The sequence below is a fragment of the Phyllopteryx taeniolatus genome, chromosome 16 (genome assembly GCF_024500385.1).
Source record: "Phyllopteryx taeniolatus isolate TA_2022b chromosome 16, UOR_Ptae_1.2, whole genome shotgun sequence".
NCBI lineage: Eukaryota > Metazoa > Chordata > Actinopteri > Syngnathiformes > Syngnathidae > Phyllopteryx > Phyllopteryx taeniolatus.
This window is the reverse complement of record NC_084517.1, coordinates 21394328-21420952: the sequence shown is the minus strand read 5'-3', so window position 1 is coordinate 21420952 and position 26625 is coordinate 21394328. Positions and strand designations below refer to the sequence as shown.

The 26625-nt window shown below is 44.8% G+C and overlaps 4 protein-coding genes and 2 long non-coding RNA genes across 7 annotated transcripts; 3 read left to right on the top strand and 3 right to left on the bottom strand.

Annotated features, from left to right (window-relative positions):
* Positions 1 to 197: 197 nt before the first annotated feature.
* On the top strand, positions 198 to 4796 carry LOC133465699 (uncharacterized). Its single transcript, XR_009784726.1, has 3 exons — positions 198 to 224; positions 4045 to 4145; positions 4389 to 4796. It is a non-coding gene; the product is annotated as an uncharacterized LOC133465699 (long non-coding RNA).
* Positions 347 to 7664, bottom strand: btbd17b (BTB (POZ) domain containing 17b). The gene is made up of 3 exons (XM_061748728.1): positions 6782 to 7664; positions 3287 to 3572; positions 347 to 3066 (listed from the first exon to the last, which is right to left on the bottom strand). Exons 1-3 carry the CDS (start codon positions 7128 to 7130, stop codon positions 1992 to 1994), a joined length of 1710 nt encoding a protein of 569 aa, XP_061604712.1. The 5' UTR covers positions 7131 to 7664; the 3' UTR covers positions 347 to 1991.
* On the top strand, positions 6775 to 8987 carry LOC133465700 (uncharacterized). The gene is made up of 2 exons (XR_009784727.1): positions 6775 to 6914; positions 8385 to 8987. It is a non-coding gene; the product is annotated as an uncharacterized LOC133465700 (long non-coding RNA).
* Positions 8988 to 9931: 944 nt separating this feature from the next.
* On the top strand, positions 9932 to 14877 carry LOC133466298 (G-protein coupled receptor family C group 5 member C-like). 2 transcript variants are annotated; one of them, XM_061749855.1, is made up of 4 exons: positions 9932 to 10858; positions 11824 to 12808; positions 13606 to 13709; positions 13784 to 14877. In XM_061749855.1, exons 2-4 carry the CDS (start codon positions 11830 to 11832, stop codon positions 13886 to 13888), a joined length of 1188 nt encoding a protein of 395 aa, XP_061605839.1. In that variant the 5' UTR covers positions 9932 to 10858; positions 11824 to 11829; the 3' UTR covers positions 13889 to 14877. The 2 variants fall into 2 exon arrangements, with proteins under 2 accessions (XP_061605839.1, XP_061605838.1); XM_061749854.1 differs by having other exon boundaries at positions 9933 to 10858; positions 11828 to 12808.
* A 1350-nt stretch (positions 14878 to 16227) lies between these two features.
* Positions 16228 to 18964, bottom strand: ccdc137 (coiled-coil domain containing 137). The gene is made up of 6 exons (XM_061749856.1): positions 18795 to 18964; positions 18385 to 18533; positions 18061 to 18286; positions 17768 to 17850; positions 17042 to 17121; positions 16228 to 16959 (listed from the first exon to the last, which is right to left on the bottom strand). Exons 1-6 carry the CDS (start codon positions 18860 to 18862, stop codon positions 16765 to 16767), a joined length of 801 nt encoding a protein of 266 aa, XP_061605840.1. The 5' UTR covers positions 18863 to 18964; the 3' UTR covers positions 16228 to 16764.
* Positions 18965 to 19511: 547 nt separating this feature from the next.
* Positions 19512 to 23364, bottom strand: tspan10 (tetraspanin 10). Its single transcript, XM_061750293.1, has 3 exons — positions 22576 to 23364; positions 21776 to 22323; positions 19512 to 21238 (listed from the first exon to the last, which is right to left on the bottom strand). Exons 1-3 carry the CDS (start codon positions 22657 to 22659, stop codon positions 20932 to 20934), a joined length of 939 nt encoding a protein of 312 aa, XP_061606277.1. The 5' UTR covers positions 22660 to 23364; the 3' UTR covers positions 19512 to 20931.
* Positions 23365 to 26625: the final 3261 nt, after the last annotated feature.

Here is a 26625-nt window from a genome sequence, read left to right as displayed (position 1 = left end):
CCACCCTCCCTCACCCCCCCTACCTCTCCCCCCCCTCCCACACACCCCCCCCCCCCCCGCCACCCCCCCCTTCCCCCCACCCCCCCCCCCCCCCCCCCCCCCCCCCCCCCCACCCGCCCCCCCCCCCCCCCCCCCCCCCCCCCCCCCCCCACGTCCCCCCCCCGGCCTCCCCCCATCCCCCACCCCCACCCCTCTTGGAAGGCAGCGCGGGCTCCACACTTCGAGTAAGTTTGCTAACAAAAAAAACAAAACAAAAAAACAAAAAAAAGCTGCACTTTTTAGGGTGGCCAAAGTCTGACAGCTGAGGGGGCCAGCAGCGTGATGCCGTATTTCCGGTTACGCTGCTACGCACCATGGGAGTTGTAGTGTTTCTACGATAGACGGGATCCAGATACTTTTTCTTCTTCAGTCTTTTATTTTTTCTCTGTGAGATTTTCACAAAATGCACACTTGAACAAAACAAAAAGGGGAGGGTACTCAAAACTTCAATTGTTAACGTACTGTAAATATAAACTACTGCACACAAAGGAAATATGATAATGTTTGTAATTTAAAGTATGTACATGTAATTATTTGTTAAATTACGACTGTATCCACCAAAGATTTTCCTGTAAAAATACAAGAATAAAGTAATATGACATTTTACAAATTCTTAATATTATGACTTTATTGTTGTAACTATACAATTCTATTGTTTACAACAATAAATATTACTATATCGAATATTACAACTGGTACATTGTCATGTGATTTTATTCTTACAATATTACAACATAATTCTCTTAACATTACAACTTTAATCTCTTTTTTCGGAGTCATATTTTGACTATTGTTAACATGGACTTTTCTTGTAATTTATGACTTTCTTCTTGTAAATATTCATGTATTCTTGTAACATTCACTTAATTCTAGTAATGAGAATCAAAAATATAAACTTCATCTTCAATAATTCTTGCAACATTACCACTATTCTCAGAACAGTACCACTTTGTCTATGACAATGAAAATAAAGCGGCAATTCAACTTTATTATTGTAATTATATTTTTTGCAACATTGATATATTTATTATATTTTGTAATATTCCAACTTATTTTTTTTTTTTAAGAATAGGAATAAAGTTGTAACATTTCAACTTAGTTATTGTAAATATACAATGAGATTCTAGCAACATTGAACAATTTTAAATTTTCTCATAACAACAACATAGTGGTAATATTTTAAGTATCGTTATTAAGTGCCTTAATGCTCAAAACGGACTTTTTTTTTTTTTTTTTTAAATATGAGACTCAACTCTTAACATTACAACTTTATCCTCATAAATTGACATTTTTCCATATACTGTAGTGAGACAATATTGCGAAGTTTGGACTTTTGTTTCCATACAACAACTTTATTCTGGCAACTTTTGTCATAATTTGATTATTCATCTTTTGTAATCCTCTCCTTTTGTTCATTAGATTTAGTTTTCTTTCTTCCCAAATTGTGGAGTTTCATTTCAATCTCGCTACAATATACATATCACAACAAATAGGGGACGGGGAACTAAAGCTGCAATTAAGGTTTCAATGATTAGAAATATAAAAAAGGAACGGTAATAATGGGATTGTAATTCTTTTAACACTTACCTAAATAGATGCAACTTGATATTAGTTCTATGGGCTAAACATCTAGAACTGATTATTGGGGGGAAAAAAAGACAAAATACAAAGTTATGACATTCTATTCAAATTCTAAGCAAAAAAAAAAAAAGAAAGAAGAAGAATACATTTAAGGGAAAAGAACAAACTGCCAGACTACACACTGTCTGAACATATACAGTACAAAGATGATGATGATTATTTTTTTTTATGTGTGGTGTTTTGTGCATGAAATACTATAAAACGTATGTCCATTTTTGGTAAATAATTGGAAGACTGAATGCACAAAGTAATGAACGACGTGTATATGCTGCGATATGAGTACAAAGTGTGTGCGCGTGTGGAGTCGTGATCTATTTCTTTGCAACAAGCAGTGTATGGTACAGCGGTTTTATCACAATATGCAGATAGAGGGAGCTGTCAATCAGGTAGTCGGACACCCGGCGCTGCAGGTCGGCGCCCGCCAGGAAGTCTCCCACCTCCTCCGTGCTTTGGTGGAAGTTGTAGACGTGGCGGACCACCACGTTGCCCTGCTGCCTCGCCATCACGATCACCGTCTTCTGGAAGCTGACCCCGGCAAAGTCCGGGCTGGACGTGGCCGGCGTGACGATGATCCGGGGCCGGCCTCCGTCGGTGCGGGTGGGCTGCATGGCGCCCATCTCGGCGTAGGTGGACCTGGCGCTCAGGGGCAGCCAGCGAGGGGAGAAGAGCGAGTTCCAGGTCACCCGCTTGCCGGCGTCGTGGCCGCTGGGGCCCAGCTGGGTCTGGAAGCTGAAGCTGCGGTCGTCGCGCGTCGGGTTGTTGATGATCCACGGGGAGCCCCAGGAGGGGGACAGGTAGTTGCGGGGCGTGAAGATGCTGCAGTTGACGTCAAAGTATTTGGCCAAGGTGACGGGTGATGCCGAGTGGAACTGGAAGGCCAGGTAGAGGAGATCCCGGACGGACTCGTAATTCTTCTGCATGAGAGGGGACTGCTTCTGGAGGCGGAAGAGATACTGAGGCGGGATCATGCCGTAACGAACCGACCTCAGGGCCGTCTCCGTCGTCTTGCCCCCGGGCCGGTTCTGGTCGATCCACGCCTCCAGGGCTTCGTAGAGCTCCAGCTCGGTCTGCAGGATGAGATCCGAACGCTGGAGCAAGGACAGGAGCAGCTCCTCGCTGACGGAGACCCATTCCTGACTCCGCAGCACCGACGACAGGTTCCACGAGAGGTACTGCAGGCAGCTGTCCCGCAGGGCCACGTCCCCCGTTTCCAGCGCGTAGTTGTACCAGCCCACCGCGTGGCCCGTCGGGGAGTCGCTAGACAGATGCTGGGTCATGTACCGGCTCAGGCCCTGCTGCAAGCTCCACACGTGGTACTTGCTCGCCAGCTTGTGCAGAGAAATCGCCTGGTCCAGACGCACAGACACGTCACCGCAGTACAAGTACCTGCAAAACGCATCGGAAAAGGAAAACTGCGATGGAACTTCTCACGCACGGTACACGCAAACCCGTACTGAACAAACCGTGTGCTGATTGCTCTCATAGGGCCCGATTTACTAAAGACGACTAAAAACGGACGCAAACTCGATTGCTCCCGTAAACAGACGTTGAATTGACGTGTGGCGGGCCCTGCTCATTCCACACGCCCCCCCCATCCCCCCCTCACCTGATGAACTTGTCGAAGACGGCGGCGCAGTCGGGCGCCTCCCTCAGCGCCACGGCGCTGCCGTTGCGGTCCAGCAGCAGCTCGCGGAAGACGTCGCTCTGCATGCCGAGCACCAGGCCGTGAGCCTGGATCACCTTCGCCTCGTCCGTGCCGACCGTGTGCACGCGGAGGGTGACGTCGCTGCCGTCGCCCGCCGCCAGCAGGCCCTCCATTCGCCGCACCAGGCTCATGGAGTGATTCAGGACGGCGGCCCCCGAGTCCGGGGGCGCGTCCAGCTTCAGGGGAGCTGCCGAGACAGCACAAACACTTTGTTACTCTTCTTAAAAACTCTGTAAAGTGAACTCTGAGATCGGTTCCGGAGTACATTAGACATGTTAGACCAAGAATTATGTAGTACTCCGTTTCAGCTTTCCCGATGGCTAAAACAGCGCCTAGTGACGCACTTCGGAATCCGGTGGGAAGACGCGGTGGGATATATCCCGGCCCCCGGAGGCTTTAAGCGGCCATATTTTCCTGGCTCAAACATGGCAGGGTTGCTCACAACACTCTTCACGGTGGCGTGTCAAATTTACAAGAGGTTTATTTTCACCTGACAAGGACTAAGTCGATTTTTCTAGGTACAGTATCTGTACTTTACTTACGCATTTATAATTCTCATGAATTGGTGCCTTACAGCCTACATTTGAAAACAGATGTGTGCACTTTCTACTCCTTACTTTTTCAAAATAGACTTGTTACTTTTTTCCAAACCTCCGCAGATGAAGACATGACGATAAAAAGATCAAATCAACAGAGAGAGGTAAAGTCAACCACAGTTCAGATCTTGATTGGCTGATGGATAACTTGGAAACACACTCAGGTAAGCGGCATTTTTTTCAGTTTTTATCATTGGCCTATTTATTTTTTTATTAGCCCGTTCACAGTTTTAGCATAATGACCTTGTTTTGATTGGTTTTTTTTTCATTCATGGTATGAGTGTTGAGTATTATGCAAGTTGATAAAATACTTTTTTTTGTCCATTTCAGAAGTATACTTTTTACTTTAAGGAGTTGAATCGGTAGAGTACTTCTACTTTAACTAGGTTTTTTTTTTTTTTTTACAGACGTAGCTATACTTCTCAAGTGTGAGTGAGCACTTTTGGCGCCTCTGGGAGACAGAAAAGAAGAGAACTGGCGGAACAGAGCTATATTTCATTCATCTGAGAGGATTTCATCTGCCGCTATGCTTTTTTTTATTTTTTATTTCACATCTCCTCCCAAATAATAATGGGAAAAAAAACCCAAAAAAACTCACACCACAAGGTTTGAAAAAGATGCATCGTTGGCTCCCGGCAAAGTTTTCATCAAAGCACAAAGACAATCATTGTGAACAAGTAGCAAAATAAATCATCCATCCATCTTTTTTTAAATGCTTGTCCTTATTAAGGTCACAGTTGAGCTGGAGCCAATCACAGCTGACTTTGGCTAGAAGGTGGAGCACAACCTGAACTCACATTCACACCTATTGGGTGGGGGGGGTCTTCACATGCTCACGTGAATGTTTTTAAGAATGTTGGAGGAAGCCGGACCCGCGAGCACGGGTACCCGTGTGGCAAACATGCCTACTTCACATTGGGAGGAGCTGGGATTCAAACCCAGAACCTCTTAGCTGTGAGGACGATGTGCTAGCCGCTCCCGCGCTGCGCCAAAAGTAAAATGCGTCGCTTTCACTCATCGTGACAAGTGTTGAACAACATTACAACTACAAATTCACCAACACACTAGTGCCAACCTCAGGCACAAGGGAAACAAATTCTAATTGGATAAGCACCCAATTACCCAACTCCTGCATGCGCCTTCATCGTGTCATTAGGATTCATGGAGTGTTCGCCAAGAAATTAAGGAAATTGCCACGAGACAACACAACAACCAGACAAGGTTGATTCATCGCAAACCTTTGCGACACGCCTTGTCACTCGTTGCCGGGCAGAATTCACAGGGCACACAACTGGAGCCACAAGATGCGGATAAAACAAATGCGCCCATGACTCACCGTGTCTCTCGGCAACGAAAGCGCAGCGGACGCCCAAAAAGTCGCAATACGACGCGAATTAAAACAGCGGTGCCTTGAGATACGAGCGCCTTGACTTGCCCACTTTTCGAGATACGAGCCGTTACCGACTACACTTCTGGCTCCAAGCCACCTCCGATTAATGTCAAAAACAAAAGATATACTTGCTCGTTTCATTTCACACTTGAGCCGTCCGGCACTCGGCAGACGCAAACAATTACAAGTGCATTTTCCAGAAGATGTCCAATTTAAGGTCAAGTTCAATGAATTTGGGTGTGAACTAACACAATACAATTGTTTGGAACATTAGGTGATTCTAAAAAAAGAAAATAGTCATCATTTGACAAATGATACCACAAGCAGCACTATAAAATACGATGAGACATTTATTTTGCAATAGATGACAACACAGTAGTTCTTACGTTCCAGAACTCTCCGCGCGACATGACAATTCACAAAAGGAGCCACCGTATATTTTATTATTGATATACATTGAAAGCTTTATGCATAATACCAATACAAAATATACACGTGAGGTGCTGGAATTTGCCCTCCTCATATCCTAACTGCAGTATTTGTGACTTTTAATGTGTGTGGCTTTAAAACTAGCGGTGGTAGGTTATATTAAATTAGCTAACAGTGTTGATTTTACCGTAGACACGCTGTTGTGGAAGCTAGTTCTGCTTTTTTAAGGGCGAAATAAACCCAAACTTTGGACTTTCTGTCTTTTACGCACTCGCTTAGTGTGCCGTAAATCTGTCGCAACATTACTCCGTGTGGACAAATGAACAGCGCAAAATCCCGCAACGTCACGAAAAATCTGCGATATGAAATGAGATCTGTACGATTTAACAATCTGCGACAACAGTGAGACTGCAAAACGTGAACCACCACCGTGCATCTAATGCCAAGAATATCTCTGAAATAATGTCACGCCACTTTCACGTTACTCCACAAACTTCCTAAATTCATTTTCCCGCAATCTTGCGAACCAACATACAAACCGATATAACTCCTTGGTGGGGGCAAAATGTCCCTTAATACTTCAGAATCAGACGCTCAGGATGAACTTGTAGTGGAGAACAATGTGGATTCATTTGATCAAAACAAATAATAATAATAATAATAATAATAATAATCAATAAAAAGTGGTCTGTTCTCCAAGGGAAGCAGTTTTTTTTTTTTTTTTTTTTTTTTTTTTTCTCTCTCAACTCGGCCTACTTAATGTATTGTTGGGTCGGCACAAAGCCAGCCAGCAAATGGACTCTCGTGTCTTGGAATAAATAGACGAGCGAGCCATCAGTCCTCTGCCCCCGGGCTGGGCACTCAAGCCTTGCCCGAGCGCCCATCGTGTCGGCGGCGGCGGCGCTGACAAAAGGGCAACGCCACGCAGAAGATTAGAGAAAAGCAGCAAAGTTCAGTCAAAAAAAAAAGATGTCGTCTTACCTCCTCGAACTGAGATCAAGTGGCTCAAGAGGACCAGGGTGGTCCAAGAGACCCCGAGAAGCACGCCTCGATCGCAGGAGGGCATCATCTCTCCGGCTGAGCTCGTCTTCTCACTGCGGTGATGTTGGCAGAGGTGCGTTGCCCCCTCGTGTGTGTGTGCGCGTGTGCGTGTTTGCGTGTGTGTGCCGCCCGGCTCCCGGATCCCGCACGCTTTATGTAGGACGCCGGCCTTTCGCTGGCGCATCTCGCAAACCCCGGCCGACGCCATCGATCGGTGGAATCTGGCAGGGGCGTTGCCATAGCGACGGCTTTGATTTTGAATTCCTCCCGTTCGGATGCTACGCGGCATCGATCAGAATAGCCGACGAAGGGCCGGGCCTAATGTTTTTGTGGGGGTTACAGAGGCACTATCAACAATCAATATTCATCTTTTAATGGCGCACGCAACGCCGCACATATCTGCACTTTTTTCTTTTTTTTTTTAAATGATATTTCTAGTCTCTCGTCATTCGAGCTTCAATAACAGCAGGCTGCCACCGAGACTATCAGCCAAATACAATTAAGCCTCTAATTCGCTCGGCTGGTGGCAGTCAATCAAGTTTCATAATTCATTTATGGGTCCTCCCTTTTTTTTTATTTATATTTTTAAATGTTTATTTTCTAAAGAGTAATTACTAATTTGATTTGCGCAGGGTGTGCCTCTATCGGGATTGCTTATCGTCACTTGGGTTTTCGGTGACATTTACAACATGTCCATGCCGTGATTGACATATTTGGCAGCGCATCCTCGAGGACACACACACACACACGACTAATTTGTTGTGAAATAAATTTTTAAAAATAATAAATAAATGAATATCGAGGCGCCACATTCAAAATGGAACACCCTTTCATATATGGCTTTTTTTGTGTGTTATTTTAGAAAATGATTGTTTATTTGGTTCTCTGTGCTTTATATTGATACGGACAACCACGTTGCCTGCTGTAAAATATGATGTGTACTTTACACGAGCAAATATTTTAAACTAGTCAAACCTGAACTGTACAGAATTAGGACGGTCCAAAAATCTAAAAAGGTATGTTCTCACTCCAGTTACTTTAGATTGAAAAAAGAAAACTAATACCTAACTAATAAAGTAATACCGTAATTAAAAAAGAAAAAAAACATTTCAACGAGTATTTTTTGTCATTATTAAAGAGGAGAGATTATGTAAAATTGACATTTTACATATAGCTTTAATAGCACTTCCGAGCAGCTGTTACGTGACGGGGATATTTCTCCGGCCGGTCGTTAGGCTGGGTGAAGATCCAAGGGCACTTTTCAAGCGATGGCGGGTCTTGTTTGTGTTTGGTGACGTGCTCGCGCGTCTCACACACGTTCAACGCAGTGTACGAACTGCTCCCTCCACCGGATAAAAATGCTTTTATTGTCTTCAGACATCAGTAGGATATTTGGGAACAGTTTTCAATTGTTAAAAAAAAAAAAAATGCATTATATGCCTCCTTTAATCCCAGTTTGCTCTAAAATGGGACAATAAAGCTCACGGTCTATACTTTAACAAATGCAAATGTGCAATGTGATGGTTTTTACAATCTGCCGCAGACAATGAACGCGCCGCATGACTTTCGATGGAAGTGGGTTGCGGTAAAGGCCTGAGGGAGCTAAAGGGGGGCAGCGCATGACAAAAATACAAGCGCGAGACCCCAAACCTGAGCCGCCCGCTTGCTATGAATAACCTGACAGCAGAGCTGGAGTGGCCTTAATGGAGACTTCTGCGACAAGACTGGACTACGGAGTGCGTATGGAAGTCACAATATCAATGGGGCCATCTTCGATCTACCACCTCAGCAGATTTGCACAGAAATCATGAATACATATTCAATCCGTTATAAGGTTCCGTTCCATTGAGGCTGTGCAGAGGCAGCTTCCTGCAGCGTAACATTGCTGTGAAATGTGTTGCTCTATTGTTATTTCCCCATTTAGTTGGAGTGTATTTGTATTTAGTTCACCAGCCTTAAAAAAAAAAAAAAAAATAATCACTTCTGACTTCTGAGGTTCATTTCAATGCGTGTCAAATGTACTGTACATGCATATTCAAGTACATACAGTGACAAAGTATAGCACTTCAGAAAGTAAGAAATGTTAGGAAATGCCCACTGGAACAGCTGAACTTTATTTGGGTTTAATTAAATAGATTTAACATTACAGCCCTTGACTCAATTTTAATTTGTGTACTTTTTTTAAAATACATTATTTGATATATTGTTAATTGAAAGCTATTGTGCATTTATCAGTTGTCTGATTGCGATGTTGCCTGTGGGAATAGTATGCCCTTCTTTAAGGTCACATTGCTTTCTCTTTGCTGATGGGCTTCTATTTCGAATCTGACAACAGAACCACAATGTTAAACAAATACAAAAAAAAAATGGGTGTGGGGGTCTGTGTGTGTGTGTGTGTGGGGGGGGGGGGGGTTAATTTGCCAACTGCCGGAATTGTATATCGATCATTGAGCGGTCGATGCACCACGGGAGGCTCCATCACGCAGTGTAAACAGAACTTTTAGTGCAGGCAAAATGCCAGCCGGCTTCACCCCCTAAAAAAAAAGTCTCCTAAATGACCTTAATCCTCCACTCCGCCTGCAGGGGATGTGCCCCTCCCCCACTCAACCGGGGCTGCAAAACACTCACATGCACTTTTTAGACACATTTTACACTCATTTTGGTCCTGCAAAAAAAAAAAAAAAAAAAGAAAAAAAGAAAAAAAAGTATAAATAAATATATAAAATATATCACAGTTAATTTTCATGTCAATATTACGACTATGCGGCAGTTGCCTTTGTTTAAAACTCGATAGAGTCATTGCTACCAATGAATGTTTCTTTTCAATTTTAGTTTCAACTGCTGACATGTATATTTTGGTGAATTGTCTCCATTGTTTCGTTATCTGTTATTATTGTTTTGTTTTAAAGTTCCCATATTTATTGATTTTCTTAAAAAGCCACATTGAATATTGAATAATATGTGAATATTGGATATTAAATGAACATGCCTCTCAGTTTTTTATTTTTTTTTTTTATGGAAAGGATTGTGTGCGTGTGTGTGTGTGTGTGGGGGGGGGGGGTTAAAATACTGTTATTTAGTGGTTGAGTGGTTTGCCTTTCAACAGATCAATCATAGCATCCTTTCAATTGCGTAATCCCATTTAGTCATGTCAACGAGGGTCAACTGTGAGACATCTGTCCACCAGGTGGCGCTCTAATTTAAGTGTACAATACAGAAGGATGACAGTCAGTGTAATATCAGAAAATAGCAACACACACACACACACACACACACACACAGTATATAAGTATATACAGTCCTTGCAATAACTCAACGGAAACTGTCGGCAACAAAAGCGCATTACACCCCTAAGTGAAAATGTCAAGTGCCACTGCGTGTATATACTGCATGTATGCAAGTACTGCAGTATATGTGTGTATTTGTATACACGGTATGTATGCATATACTGCATAAAACAATATTGAAGAGATTATTATTAGTGTGTATTCACCCCCACAATAATTCTGATTCGGTTCTCTCCCTGATGGATGTGCGTCATCTGAGACTCAAAAGAGGGAGTTTCATCCCAAAAGTGATCTAATCAGGCTAATAATAAAAGGCCATTAATCAGCGTCAGTCTGTTGTGCGTGACAAACAAAGCAAAATGTGTGAGCCACCCGCGTGCGGAGTGGAAACGACCCACTCGAGAGGAGGTGAGTGGCCTCTTTGTTTGGCCCCATAAACCGCCTGCAACAAATAAACCGGCTGACTCCTAATCTCGCCCAATACGCAAAGCCGCGAACAACAAAGGAGAGGCCGGATCCGTTCGGACGGAACTCGACCCTCTCGGGCCCGGCGGTCGGCCGATGACACGTCGGTGCCATCGCTGCTGGGAAGGAGTGGGCGGACCGGGGGACTCCTGCTCCGGGGGAGTCAGTCGCTCAGCAAGAAAATCGCTCGGATTATCTGCCTGAGGAGCTCACGACTTGTCACAGAAAGAAAAGTCTACCGGGATCACCTGTTGGAGCTGTGCAGGTAGGACGCCAAAAGGATCTTGCGTTCATGCTATAATTGTCATTCATTCATTCCGGGAGATTAAATTGTATTCCAAATATTTTGGGGGGGATTTATTTTTAAATGTTACAAATGTACCCACCCTTAGAATCTTCAAAACAGCGTGGCTATGAACTCAAATACGGTCATGTGACGCTATTGCATTTTGAGTCATAATCAGGACGAGCGTCACAAGCATACGGTGTACTTAAAAGTTGATCGGCGTTCACCGAGTCGATTCTCCAAGCAAGGCCCGAAAGCAAAAAAAGCTAATTGCCCATTTACTCAGCCATCGACAAAACCTTTAAGGACAAATAGAAAAGAAGTGATGACGTATTCTAAAGCCGTTTGTGACCTTAAAATGTTGTATGATTGTCAGAAACTGAGGACCCCCTTGTAGTTGTAAAATATAGTACCGTACTTTTGGGACCTGGGCCTTCGGTGGGAATTTGCACGACTTCATCCGCCTCTTAATATCACCACTGGCACATTGCAATTATAGAAACCATCAAAACTATATATTAAAATAAAATAAAAATGCAATTCAACAGCACACAAGTGTGACTAATATTGCTGCTAATCTGGTTGAAGTCACACAGGCCAGCACGAGTGATTGCCAAGGCTCTTGGGCAGATTAGAATGACATGGCGACACATGGGTGCTGAAATCTGACTGGACCAAAAATCTCAAAAAAAATATTGAACACTTCCTCATGTACTGGAAGCAGTGCAGCCGAGAGAAACGCTGCGAAATCAAGAGAATAGCCTCTTGGGAATAAATAAATCAATACAATTTCAAGTGAAGAAATATCGGAATTTAGCTTTGTAAATGAAGTTGATTGCTTCCGATGGTGTTCAGGTGTGGTTGGCCCCGACCTCCCGCCCTTGGTAGTCAAGTGGACACTTAACTAGTAGTGTTCGTGTTTGTGTGTTTGTCTTACCCGCGAGGAAGCGATGGCGTTTACAGGACCGCCCAAAGGATGCGGGTCCAGCATTGGCTCCATATACTACAACCTGTGCGACCTGACGGCGGCGTGGGGGGTGGCGGTGGAGGCCGTGGCCGCCGCAGGCGCGGTGACCTCCTTCGTCCTCTTCGTCATCCTCATGGCCTGCCTGCCCTTGGTGACGGACGAGAAGAGGAAAGCCACTGTGGCCCTGCAGGCCGGGGTTCTGGTTTTCACCCTGGGACTCTTCGGTCTGGCCTTCGCCTTCGTCGTGGGCCGCTACTCGGCCAGCTGCGCGGCGCGGAGGTTCCTCTTCGGCGTCCTGTTCGCAGGATGCCTGGCCTGCCTGCTTATGCACGGGCTGTGGCTCGTCCTGCTGCAGAGGCGGGGCCGCGGGCCCAGGAGCTGGACGCTGTGCCTGGGAGCGCTGGCGCTCTGGTTGGTGGAGGTCATCGTCAACACCGAGTGGCTCCTCATCACGGGGGTCCGCAATCCGCCGGCCGCTCGGGACGCTTCCGAGCCGTCCTGCGGCTTTGACAACCGGGACTTCGTCATGGCGCTGATCTACGTGATGGTCCTGCTGCTCGGCGCCGTGCTGACGGCCGTGCCCTCGCTGACGCACAAGGGCCGACGGTGGCGCAGGGACGGAGCGTTCGTCCTGGTCACGGGCCTCCTCACCGCGGCCATCTGGGCGGCTTGGATCGCCATGTACGTCGGCGGGAACCGAGCGGTGGGAGACGACGGCTGGGACGATCCCACCCTGGCCGTGGCCGTGGTGTCCAACGCTTGGGTGTTCCTTCTCCTGTACGCGGTGCCGGAGATCTGCTTACTGACGCAGCGGGACGCGGACTTGGATCCTCCCCACGACGGCGACCACATCTACCCGCCCAGGAGCTTGGCGTACGACAACGTTCGCAAGGAGCCGGAGCCTGCCCACCAGACGGTGTACCTGGAAAATAAAGCCTTCACAATGGAGGAGCCTCCAACAGGTAACGGGAGCTCCTGAATTTCGTGCTGCTTTGGAGATACCTCCCGATCGGTCAGCCTTGGGGGGAGCGCTCAAAGTTGGAAACTTGACATGGGAATTACCAAATTGAAGGTTAGCTCTTCGTAGCGAACTCCAATACAGTATGTTGTACGTGGAAACAATTTTTTAGTCGGGATGTTTGATAACGCTTTCTTTTCGACCAATAGCAGTATTGACTCTCGAGTAATCACCGATACCAATGCCATGTACCGATACCACGAGTACTTTTGAAACATGCATTTTGAATAAGGACTAATTAATGACAGATAATTGTGACCAAAGACCGTTCTTTCTTACTGAAGGTTCACCGGTGTCAAACTGCCGTGATGTAGCGCCAACTACTGGCGAGGAGGACTTACTCGACATCAGATTTTTTTTTTTTAGCTCAAGTATCGGCGGCTGGTATCGGCAGCCTTCACGAGTACCTGATAGCTTGAAATAAGACCGGTATTGGCCTAATACCGATACCTGGTAATGGTACACGCCCATCTCTACTTTTTAGGAATAAATACTGTCTACCATGCAAATGTGGGTCATTATTGCAGTATACTTGGAAAGTGAAGGATTGTTTTTTTTGGGCAGTACTTGGCGTAAAACGTTTGAGAACCACTTCACTAGACCACAACGTGCTGCCGGCAGGGGTCATTGAATTTTTTCGTTTTTTTTACTTTTGTTGCGTTTTGGAATATGTTAAAGGCAGTTCCAATCTAGTCTGCTCTTGCCCTGAAAACTCTGCACCGCTTCTCTTGTCGACATCAGAGCCTTCAAAGCCGGTGTCGCCGTACGCCGCTTACAACGGTCAACTGCGAAGTTGCGTCTACCAGCCCACCGAACTCGCCCTGATCGCCAAGGGTCTGACCAAGGTGAGTGATCCGTGGTCCAAAATTCAATCCCCCGCCTTCGTCTTTCAATCGACCGCTCGGCTGCGCTCGCACAGATGGACCAGGACGCGATGATGCGGCGCGCCTCGACCTCGTCTTTGAACACGGTGGGAAGCGGCGGCGGCTCACTGCATCGCTTGGTGGGCTCCTTGGCCTCTTAGCAACCATATCGCACGCACGCACGCCCTTCAGAGCGGCCTGCTTGCTTTCACTAGCTTGCTGTGATGAATGGCTACTCTTTGCTTCTGTGTGTGTGTGTGTGTGTTTTTTTTTTATATATATATGAAATCCCGAAGTGGAAACTTTGGTTTTTGTTTTTCACCAGGGACATTTTGTACATGTGCTGCATGGTAGTTATTATTCATTAGTTAGGATTGCTACATTAATGAGGTTATGATTTTGTTGTTGTTTTCTTGTTATAAAATGTACTCGCTGTGGAGAAACAGGCCTTTGTTTGTAGGATTATGGTGTTAATCTCATTTGCCTTGAACACATTATCCTGTAGTGCCTTGAAATAATAAACTACGTAATATCCACACAAAAAGTGTTCATTTTAAAAGCCTCTGCGAGAGTTGTTGGCACACGTCGAGAGAGATCATTTTGGTACACCTGCACATTATAGTGAAATCAGAAATTCTGCCTATATGAAGATTAACATAAAGGTTTCCCACCTTATTGAAAGGTGTCTCTAATATTTTTTTTGCAGATCAGTATGAAGCATTGTGTTATTCAACATTGCGTCGGCAGTTGCCGGTGGCAGAGCCGCGTGAGGCATGATGCGATCTGTCATTTGCATATGTCGGCTTGATAAACTTTCCACTGGCACTGGCAACGACAACCTGGCGACAAAAAGCCATGCAATCTCTGCCACTGATGGGACGGCCGGAGGGGGCATTATTGTTTTCGGTTGTTGTTGTACAACAATGCGCTCTTATGAGGACATTGCGATTTGGTCGAATGGAGCAGCAGGTTGGTTACACAACAAGCAGAGTGGGTTGCAAGTTGTGCACACCCACAAAAGTGAGCTTTTGTAGAAACAATAAGAACTGTTTATAAATGTTTTCAGGTACATTCTTGAAAAACTTTTGCTGTACAATACATTTTAATGGAGTCATTATCGTAAAGTGCAGTGGTGCTTCAAATTATGCTTCTCCAAATGAAATAAACTGAATAGCTATCAATCTGTTCCAGAAAAAAAAAAAAAAAAGAAAAATATCAATAATATTGTACTTTACAGAAACATACAGTAATGACACCATTGGTATTTGTTCACCAGTCAATGCTGTTTCGCATTGTTTGTTAGCAGTAAGCTAAAGAGACTGTAAGGCAAAGCTGTGTGGTCGTTTTAAAGACGAGTAATCGCTTTTATGTTTCGTTCGACAGTAAACACCGTTAACCAGTAACTGTGTCGTAATCTATTTATTTCAAATAATATCCTGGTGTTTTTTTTTTTCATTAACGGTATAGATATTTCTTTAATCCAATTTATCGATGAATCGAAAAACAAAGATGTTACTTGCAGCCCGACTTAGGAGGCAAAAAAGATGAGCAAACAAGACAGGAAACGGAGTCATCAATGCCAGGTATTCAAGGATTTGTCAAGGTCCAATCGCAAAGATGTAAAACAAATGCAAATGTGCACCGCGGCGAACGTCGCTCGCAGGGAAACGTATCGAAAGTTGAGCAAACAAACGCACGAGGATGCTAGGTGCGATTTACGACTTTAACAATAAATGTGTCCATTAGCATCACAGCTAATCTTTCCCTCGGGTCAACTTGAGCCGCCCAGCACTCGAGCTGTCACCACTTTCACGACCTCAGCAGATGCGACACTCGAGCCCTCACAAACAGCTGCGTTGTCTTGTTACCGTGGCGACCGCGAGCGGATCAACACAGGAGCACACGTTAAGGCTTTGCTGGTCAAACACACGGAGCGGACGGCGCTCCTCTCATGACTGCTGCTACCGTGTGCGCCGCAGTTGACAAAATACGCGTCTGGTGTTTGTTCACTTTGTGGCAGAGTGAAACGTTTACAACAAAGGCGGCCTTGTTCGTGGCAATATCGAGGGTAAACCAAACGGATTACAAATGCAAATAGTCTGGCCGCACGCTAATAAGCGTTACACTTTGCAACACGGGGCAGATGTGATTTATTCATGTTTGGCGACAGGGCTCATGCAGGCAACTTCAAAATATTTCTATGAATGCGCTCCTAGTAGACTAGTCTCCACAAAACATTAACATTACGCAAAAGGGCCTCCTCACCGCGGTTTTATTTTAAATAAACCTTTCGGGATTTTACAGACCTTTAACAATTGTTTATTTTATGCAGTAATCGGTTAATTATAATTAGATGTATTAAAAATATTAAAATTACAAATTTAAGCCAGTTTTAGGATCCAACTCATTAATGACTTCCTTTTTAGATGTCATGGGGTTACATTTTTGCACCAAAGGTGTGTGTTGATTTTAAAATAGTAAAAGACAAAAAGACATCAGCTCACTTGCATTAGAAAAGCAAGAAAAATACACTTTACTCTGTTGTTGAGGTTTTCTTTACATTCAGGGAGTGTAAAAACAGTTTTACGTTATCGGTGCTGTAGATCAGAAATGAGATGGGACTGTTGTTTTCGGAAACACTGCCATCAAGTGGCCTCTCAGCGATACGGTCTAACCTCGGCCGTAAACGTAAAAAGTAAACTGTAATTACGGCGGTAATACCTTATCGTATGAGGAAGCATTTCTACGCCAACTACGTCAATGTACGCCGTTCGTAACGTCGTATGTCGATACCGTCGTAAACCGAGGACTCCCTGTGTATTGTAACAAATAAATACATGGCCACAATTAGAAGAGAACAACAATTGCGTGTTGGAACAAGTTAAAGGATGAAGTGGGCGTCCTCTCGTCAAGACAACAGCGTTTGAATGTCTCTTCCCGCGATGCAAATGTGAGCTTCTTCCAGACCTTCAGCCGCATCACTTTTACCCGAAAAAACGCCTGCGATAAAAATACGAGTTCTCGCCGTTGTGCCTCATTACTTGCGGGCCTTTCCTTTTACAGTCCTGGCCTCCTCCTGCCGCTGCTGTCTCTGTTTCTTCAGATGGCGGTAGGCCAGCACGGCCCGCTGTCGCTCCTCCTCCACGATCCTCCGCCTGGCCATGGAGGGCTTGGCCGCGGACGTCGGCGTGTGGCCGAGGAGCGAGTTGAGGAGGAGCTCCTTCACGGCGGCCTGCGGCGGACGCGAGGCAGACGGAGAGACGCCGGACGCGTTAGGACTTGACGCGAATGATTATTGGAGGCTTTTGTTTTACCTGAGGTTTGACGGGCGCTTTCTTGGGTTTGCTGGTCAGTGAAGGTGGTTCCAATGTAACCTCGCCAAAAGCAATGTCATCTAGTGAGCAAAATAAAATGTTTTACTGGCTTAAGACAGCAGAAAAGTGGAACCTCTGACTACTGTACAAGCCATGCATTTTTATTTTCACAGTTTAAAAGAGTTCACAGGCATCTCAATGAAAGTTTTGTGACGTTCTGTCATAATATGCAAAGAATGAAAAATATATTAAACAGTCACTTGAAATCACTCCGTTTTGGGGAGGGTGGTTCTGTCTCATGCAAATACTAAGTGGGGCGTCTGTTACCATGACAACTGGGGCGGGGCTTGAGCATTGCAACAAAGCGAGAGGCTATTCAGTCTTTCCAAATTAGTGACTTTTTTTTCATCTAAATTTGAAAAAAGCAACAGACAACAAATCTAGAGACTTTTTGTGTTGTTATTGGAGACTTTTAGGGACTGTAAAACGTCTTCCTCAGCAGCAAATCTTCACTCCTATGAGTCAAGACTGCAAATGAATTGCTCTTGCGCAAAAAGCCACGATTGGTTCATTTATGGTTACGTGAGTTGGGAATTTGTGCCCCCTTGTGGAGACATGAGGGATGTTCAACTAAGGCCGAGAAACTCAGGCTCATGACTGCCTGGAATACCAGAACTCCAAAACAAGGATTTAAAAAAATTGACTCGCCAAAGAATTTACAGTTACCTTTGAACATCTCCTTTTCCATCCGGTCTTCCTCTCGGTCCAACTTTTTCTGCTGTCGCTTCTGCAATCTCAGTTTGTCGTACCTGCGGCAACAAATGAGATGAGACAAACACTAGTTTCGCGTCAGTTGTGTATCAGATCCACAGTCTCACAATGAGCAATGAAGAACTCTCTTTGCACATATGCAGAAATTCTTACAATTTAAAATTTTGGCTGGTAATACAAAACAAAACAAAAACGTTTGTTGTGGCACTTGTAAGTACCAGTGGTACCAATGCATATTAAGCGCTTACTCTTTCCTTTTTTCCGACTTGCCCTGGTCTACAGGCTTCTCTTGTTCGTCTTCGGCCAGCTCAGGTTTCCTCTCAGGTTGGTTTTTGGTGAGGAAGAAGACGTGCTTCGACGCCATCTCCATTCGCCGCACAAAATGAAACTCACTCTCCCGCTTTCTTCGCTTGAAACGCGGGACGATCAAGTCCTTGACTTCAGACTTCTCTGGCTTTCTATGAAGGAAGGTGCCTGGCAAAAAAAAAAGAAAAAAAGAAGCACATGCAGAAAAATGATGCAGAAACACAAGCAAACAAGTGTTTCAAGAGCAATGTTTTACTCTGACTTACCGTCTTTGAATTTCTTTGCATTCGAAGAGCCACTTTGCATTCTCTCCTTGCTCTTTATGATCTCCTGCAGCTTGAAGGGGATGTGCTCAAGGTGGTCAACTTGTTTGTGTTCTTTTGGGCCTTTCCCATCTCGTCTCTGCTTCTTCGCACTGACATTGATTGACAGATTTGCATTTATTGGAACATCGTTACTCGAAAATTGCTTGCTCATTGTCTGCTGTCCATTTGAAAAACACGAATTAGGTTTTAAATAACACTTGCTGTCCAAAGTATATCACCTTATTAATAGGATAACTAAAAAGGATTTGGTACCGTAGGATACGGTTTGTTTACTGTGTATCGTAGCTATTAGCATACTAGCCACTAAAGGTCACATTTGTCTTTAGTCAAACGTAGCGTCTTTACATTACCTCGGTTGCTGTCCGGTCTTGTCAACCACCTCTCTCGAGTCGTTTTTACTATTCTTGTTCTTCCCCATGTTGATGCGCGTCGTTATTTAAGCACATTTGAACGCAACAGAATTGATAAAACACACGTGGATACAGCTTCCGTAGCGTGTGACCTTTGAACTGTGACGTCAGAAGAGAGGAGCGATTTGGAAAAGCTACTCTCCCCCCCCCCCCTTTCTTTTCGAAATGGTCGTCGCGTCTTAAAAGGTTATTATTGACAAAATAATCGTAGGAAATTGTATTTACAAAAAAAAAATGTACGCAAATTAAATCATGAATTTCTTTCATCCCTGAGGCGAACAGAATGAAAATGTCATTCCACCGACGACCACGAGATGGCAATAAAGTCGGGAAAGCTGGAAAAAGATGAAGTGGAATGGTGTGTTTCACACATTAAAAGTCTAATGTCCCTATTTTAATTTCGTAGAGTATATTGTAATAACAACAAATTGAATTTGAAGTGAGAAGTCATGAAAAATTGTGGCATGCAACTCTTAAAGTGTTTGTGTTAATTACATTTTTCATACAAATACATAAGAAATCAAGAAAGTGTATTGTTGAAAATATAACTGAGCATAACATACGAATTGACTAAAAACAACCAGTCTGATATGCCAAAGTTTTTTTGGTCATAGTCAATTTATTAGTTTTGTTTCTAACTGGAAAATGTGAACCGTTTTCACACAACTGAAACACTTGGCTCAACACACCGAATTGTACACAACAAATCATTCGCAGGTGTCTTTATCTTGGTATTTGAATAGCGACTGGATTTTATGCACCAATTCAATTACTTCATCTCTAAAATAAAAAAAAGTGAATCAGACTATTATAAGCTGTGAACATCTCATTCGGCATCGTTGTGTCGTTGTGCCGCGCGTGTGCAACATGTGACAAACACCTGCTGCAGCCTGCGTCGTTCGCATGTGGAATATTACTCATAGCAAATACCTCTTGAATTATCAAATACACGCCTCAGTAAACAAAAGTGCAAAACCCATAAAGGAGAGACTGACTATTCTGTTTGTATTTTAGGTGCAGAAATGAGACACTAAATACATCATAAGGACATCTGTACTGTATGTTACAATATGTTACTGTATGTGTGGTGTACACAACATGTGGTACACTATCACGTGAATGAACAGTGTGCGTGTGTGTGTGGGGAGTTAAGTGGTTGTGGGGTGGGATTACAACATCATATATATATATCTATATATATACTGGCTCAATATGTCATCGTATGACTCCACACTCGAGGAATTTGTCTTTCAAATTCAGGGATTGAAACAAAAACAAGACACAAGTATTTTTTTTTTGTTTTATGTTTTGTTTTAAATCAAAGAACGTGCACATTTTATGGTGTTGTTTGCAAATGTGTTGTTTATTTTCAAGCTGTTCTCATGTATCGGCGCCACAATGATGTCTTTTTCCGAAAGCAAATTCAATTCAAGCCATGCAGGGAGTCAGTGGCGCTCATGGCGTGTTTCATAGATACGCGTCTGTATATAAATGATCATTTTGCCATCACAAGCCCTTTCCCAGACTTGTTTTGGCTGTTTTATAGTTTGTATAGCCTCAAAGTCACCGTTCTGCTTGATGTTTCTTTCGCCAAAAAGCTCCGTTTTCTCCACTTTCAGAACAGAAATCGGTGTTTTTGGTGAAACTAATACATGTTCTCCTGATTACTAAAGAACATATAAAGGTAGAAACAAACTTTTGTTTTAAGGTGAAAGAAAGGATACTCTTTCTTTTGGTAATTTCAGTAGTTACTTTGCCGCAGAACACGATACTGTGTCTTGAAAGATGAGTGAAATTTGTGTAAAAGAGCCGGCAAAATGGGGAAGTCTACTTTCCGCACAAGCATGCAAAGATTGCACTGATTGTAATTTGTAACCTCAGATGTGCTTAACTACGTTATTGCATTTCAATAAATTTCACTTGGTGGATCGCTGACGGGTGGAGAAATAAGGGGCCACAATCTGAACGGAAAAAGACAGCTCAGCAAAAAATGTTTTGTTGTCAAATTTCACACTTGATGCAAAGAAAGTCACTCCTTCATAATCGGCCCCCGTCAAACATCCGCATTCCCGTCCCGTTACTTGTAAACTTGATGCCAGCGGATCCTCCGTTGGAGTCGCGTGGTGACAAGCACAGTCAGGATCTGCACTCCCAGTAGGACCAGCGCCACGGTCCCGATCGAGCGCTCGTGCTGCTCCAGCCACCGCCAGATGTTCCCCAGGCAGCCTCCGAGGAAGATCACGCTCTGGGCGCTGAACTCGTCCAGCGCTCGGGCGCCCAGGCCGCACTGAGAGTTCCAGACGGTGCTGTTGTCCGGCGGCTCAACGCAACACGTGGCCGGAACGCCGCAGGCCAGAACTCCTGGAGAAGAGCAGTTGTAGTATCTGCGGAATAGGGATTTGGGAAATGAATGTTTGTGTGATGACAAACGCTGTTGGGCAAGTCAAAATAGGAGTTGTAACACACTGGGGCTGCTCAGTGGACTAGTGGTTTGCAGGTCTGTCTCACACTTCTGAAGTTCAGGGTTTGAATTTCCGTCTTGCGTGTTCTCCACGTGCTAGCCTAGATTTTGTTTTTCAGGGTTCGGGCCACATTCCAAAAACTTGCGTGTTTGGTTCATTGAAAACTTTTGGCTTCAGCGTGAACTTTGTCGACATCGCTAAGGGCCAGTCACAGGGTGTACCCCGCCTCCCTATGAACCTCATGAGGATAAGCCTTCTTCCAGAGGATTTCTTTTGGCCAAATGACCTCAATTCACAATTTCACCGACTTGCACTTTTCTGTGGAACCTACCCTCACCAATTCACATATTTTTGTGCTCTTTCTGGAAAGTAGTAATTGGTGTCAAGGAGGTATTGTTGAAGCGATACCGCTTCAAGATCTTTGTATGTCACGGAGAAGCTAAGTTTTGCCCAACTCACACGTTGATCTCCCAGTCACGATAAGAATCCGCCCCACAGCACCGCAGATTGGACTGGATCTCATCGGTGATGAACCTGAGATCCAGGTCGTCTTGGTAGCGAGCCATGGCGGCCAGCATGGCCGAGCGCAGCGCGTTTGCGAACTCTCGTCGCACATTGTACACCAGCACCGCGGCCAAAATCTGGGCCGTGATCAGCGCCAGCAGCATTCCGGAGAACAGCTTTAGCAGGAAGGAGTTTTCCCGCAAGGCGCCCACGCAGCCCGTCAGGCAGAGCGTGGCGAGCAGGAGACCCAGAGTCACCAGCAGCAGCATCGGGTCGGTGCCGATGCTTCCGAGTTTCTCCTGGGCGAAGGACTCTTTGCTGATGAGGCCCCACATCCCCGAGGCCAGAAGAAGCAGGCCCAGGACCGAGAACGTCAGGTTGCTCAGAACCAGGAGATACTTGAGGAAGTAGTCGATAAAAGAAGAGCCGCGGCGAGGGCGGAGCTCTTTGAATCTGTCCTCGTGTTCGTCGCTCGTGCCCACTTGGTGGAGCTCGGTGTCCCCCTTAGACAGGACAGAACACAAGTGAATTGTACAAACAGGAGCGCTTTGAGATACAAGTTTTTGGACGATTTTCTCGAGACACAAGCAGTAACACGTACAGAGAATTTGACTGTAGCCGCGGTCATATATTCTTTATCCTCCGACTGGAGAACAAATAAACAAAATCTGGGAACTTTTATTACTGGCAAGCCCAAACACAATTCCTGATAGTTGAGTTTTGAACAACAATTAGGCAGCAGTTTGACCTTTTACCTTCGGTATGAGCGGGCTGGACTCATTCGGTGCGTCTTCCCTCCTCGTCCAGGGCCAACGGACTCTTCTTACCGCCAAGTCCATCGCTGGAAGACTATCCTCAGCGAGCGTTCTTTCTGGCGCCCCCTCCCTCACCCCCCCACAAAAAATTCAAACTAAAATAAAAATATACGAGGAGTGGTTTGCAGTGGAACATGTGAGTCCAAGCGCACTGCGTTTGGCTGCGGGGGCTGTCAGGCGTGGGATTTTTTCATCATGTGAGAGTCACAGTGAGGGGATTACACACTATACACACTGTGTGTGTGTGTGTGTGTGTGTGTGTGTGTGTGTGCCAATGTTTCTTTTACCTATTTATTATTTCAATAAATATGTACAGTATACATTTTGTGATATACTAAGAGTTTAGAACAGAAATTGGGATCATTGCATTGAGCTTTTACATGATTAAATAACAATATTTATTATTTGCATTCTTCTTCTTATTATTATTATTAGGTCAAATCAGTATTTTTATGTTATTTTCATTTGATTATACTGTAGTTAACATGAGTTTGATTGTTGGGACATGTTAAAAATGTTACTTAAAACGCTTACAGATTTTACAATCGCCGCACAATTCAGGACTTGATTGTGTGGTCAGCTCGATTCCCAGACCTTAACCCAATAGAGAACTTGTGAGGTGACATCAAAAATGTGTCGTTTTGTAATCCGTAATTTGTTGACAGGAAACCACCAGATGTCGGTCGACCCCATGCGACACACATGTGAAGCAGTTCTCAAAAACAGTCCTTACGCAACGGAAAATTGAAAAGATGGAAAATCATTTCCACAACTCGAAATGTTTTTGTTTGTGAAGAAAAGCGGGAAGGAGGCCAAATGCAGGCAGGAGTGCACACACTCGCCGGAGAGATCCTGCCAGCTGTTACGTGTACATTTACCAGCGAGAGGACAAGGCAACAAAACAAAACGCCAACAGTACATTTTTGGGCTCATTACATCATCAGATTGCAGGCCAGGTGGTGTCGTCACGCAGATGGGACTTCCCGCAGACCGTAAGAATGCTCAGCCTGGAAATTTGCCACCGTTTTGCAGCCCACGTTAACCAAAACATGATCTGAATTAGAGCACACCAGTTTGGCCCGCGACGCTGCAGCTTGTGCGCAACACGCCGTGGGAGTGGCTTTTGGGAGGCGGATGCCATCAAGTGCAGGACTGAGGATCGACTCGCATTGTTGCTTTTCTCGCCGTGACCCGAGGAGATCTGAAAGGTAAGAAGAGAAACCCTCCCACCGCGTTCTGAAGCAGGATTTGCCGTTTGTATGAATGGTGCTAAACAAATGATTTTGCCTTGCCTTGTGACAAACAAGAAGACAATGCACATTAGCGGGGTTCTCCTCCTCCTCTGTGTGATCCCGGTGGTTCCATCTCAGCAATGGAAACAGGAAACGCCACGCTGGTACCCAAAAGGTCAGGAGCAATATTTTTTTTGGGTTTTGCTACAAACAATAGCATAACAATGCGTATGTATTTTTGGTCCAGAGCGCCAAGAGGCCAAGGCTTGCACCAATCTGACCCAAATACTGGACAACTGGAAATTTGCCATTTTAACTCAAGCGAAGGAGCTGCTCATCAACGACCACGCGTCCGTCCTTCCCGAATACAGCCGGTGAATGTCTCGCTTCGTCTGTCCGCAGCGGTGTCAAACTCATTTTCGGCACAGGCCACGTTGTAGTTTCGGTTTCCCTCGGAGTTATGACGGTGAACTAAGGATGAGCGAGTATCAGTCCGATATCGGCCTCACAGTATTTCAAGGTTTTGGGTACCTGTGAAGGCTGCCGGTACCAGCCACCAATACTTAAGCCAAAATCAAATCTAACATGAAGTAAGTCCTCCTCGCCAGTAGTTGGTGCTACACTGCGGACGTTTGACACATCCTTGAGTGATCATGTGCGTCAGAAAGAAAGAAAGGTCTTTGTTCATAATTATATTTAATTGCATTAATTGACATTTTGTGTATCGGTGAGTACTCAAGGGTGACTACTCTGGCTGGTATCAGTCTAAAAAAAAGCGGTATCGAACATCCGTACAGTGTGAAACCATACAAATGTATGATTGCCACATATTATTGGATATACACATCAAATTGAGGGATAACTAGTTTTGAAATCAGAAGCAAGTAAAAGTTGACTGAAAACTTTTATTCAATTGGTAAAAAAAAAGAAATGTATGATTAAAAGTGAAGACAATCTGCAATTTTTGTATTTTAGTAAGAGACATGATGTTGACGCAGATGATTCGCTTTCGCGGGCCACATAAAATGATGTGGTGGGCCAGATCTGGCCCCCGGACCATGGGTTTGACACCTGTGATCTGCAGTATCTATTTGTCTGTCTGAATAATACAGTCATAAATAAATTAAATACATCAATAAAAAATACACAATTCCTAAAAAAAATATATCAATGACACAATTTCGAATATCAATTTGTTATTCTTATTTATTATGATTATTTTTGACATGATTTTTTTTTCTTCCAGCCACAGAGAATTGTTTGACTTCACCAGTCTGACCACAGTTGGTCAAGGCAAGCCGGTTCTACTTTGCGATGAGCTCATCGCAAAGACGGCTCCAAAAGAAAACTGGAACTCGATCAAAGCGGCCATGAGTAATGCGTTTATGTAATCTGGCAAACCCGTTCCGTTCGCCTGCAGCACGTTACTTTTGTTGTTGTTGTCCCACATTTAAAAGAAAAGGAATTATCGTAACCGGCCATTCGCGCATGCACGCGTGTGCGCAGGATCGGCCCTCTGTCCGACGCTCTGCGGGAGCTCCACGGACGGTTTGACGCCCTCAAGGACCACCTGGCGGGCCTCACGGCCAAATTTGACAGCGTGGAGGCTTTCGTGGACCGCGTCAAGGAAGGCGGCTTCACGCCGAGCGGTCGACCAGGAGCTGGTCTCAGGTCGGCCCGGATGAGGGCTTTGAAGCCGATCAGAGTGAGACAAAGAGGGCCGCACAAGCCCTAGCGTTATTTTCTTCCCTTCTTGGTTGCTATCACAAAAAAAGGTTTGGGAAATGTGTGTTTTTTTAAAATAAGGAAAATCTATAAGATTGTACCTTGTAAAAGCGTACAGTGACAACAAAATTAAATAGAATGTCAACAATTGAACAGTTTGTGCATCAGGATTTAATTCTTCAATTCAACTCATTGCGCTGCTCCATCTAGTGTGCCCACCTCAGCCACCCGGGGGCAGTATAATAGTCATACAGACATAAAAATAAGATTCACCACAACTCACAGTGACTCAGTAAGCTTCGATAATATTGTTTTTCACAGAAGATAAAAGTATATGCCTGTGAGTATTGTGATGTCTGTCTACGTGTGTTGCTCCCCCGTCTGTGGTCAAATATCCATTGCTTAAACAAAGCATCAGTTTAGACAAAGTACGGTGCTTCACTGAACCTATTTCGGAATTCTCGCGCGAACACGTCGCGCCGTGAGGTAAAAATTAATCAGCACCTGAATGTGAATGATCATTCCTGAAGGTTTTGCTGCCATTTTTTTTTATTGCAAACGTTCAAAGCAGAAAGAAAGAGTCAAGAGTGACTCGAAGCAGGCAAAGACACGCTTGCTGGGGCCAGTTGGGCACACAACCTCAATGCTGCCCATCAAAGTGGCACACTTGGACTTGTTGATGGTCTTTCCAGCAGACTTGGAGCCCAAAGACACTTTACACGTCCGCGTTCCAGTCGGACGTCTCCACGGTCAGATAGCTGCTGATTTTTTTTAGGCGTCGGTGCTACGGGTCCATAGGTACAAAGGTAAGTAATAAAAGACATCGCGCGGTGCCGGAACATCGACATACACTGTATGTAAGGACGAACACCACAACGGACATTCATTTACCGCAACGACGGTGCTCAACTAAAATGGACCCGCGATCCGTTTCGGGCCCCCGACCCACAGTTTGGAAACCCAAGCTCGAATTTACAAAAACGGCTGCCGTTAATTAATATTGTTCAGTTTTAATGGTCAACATCTGAATTTG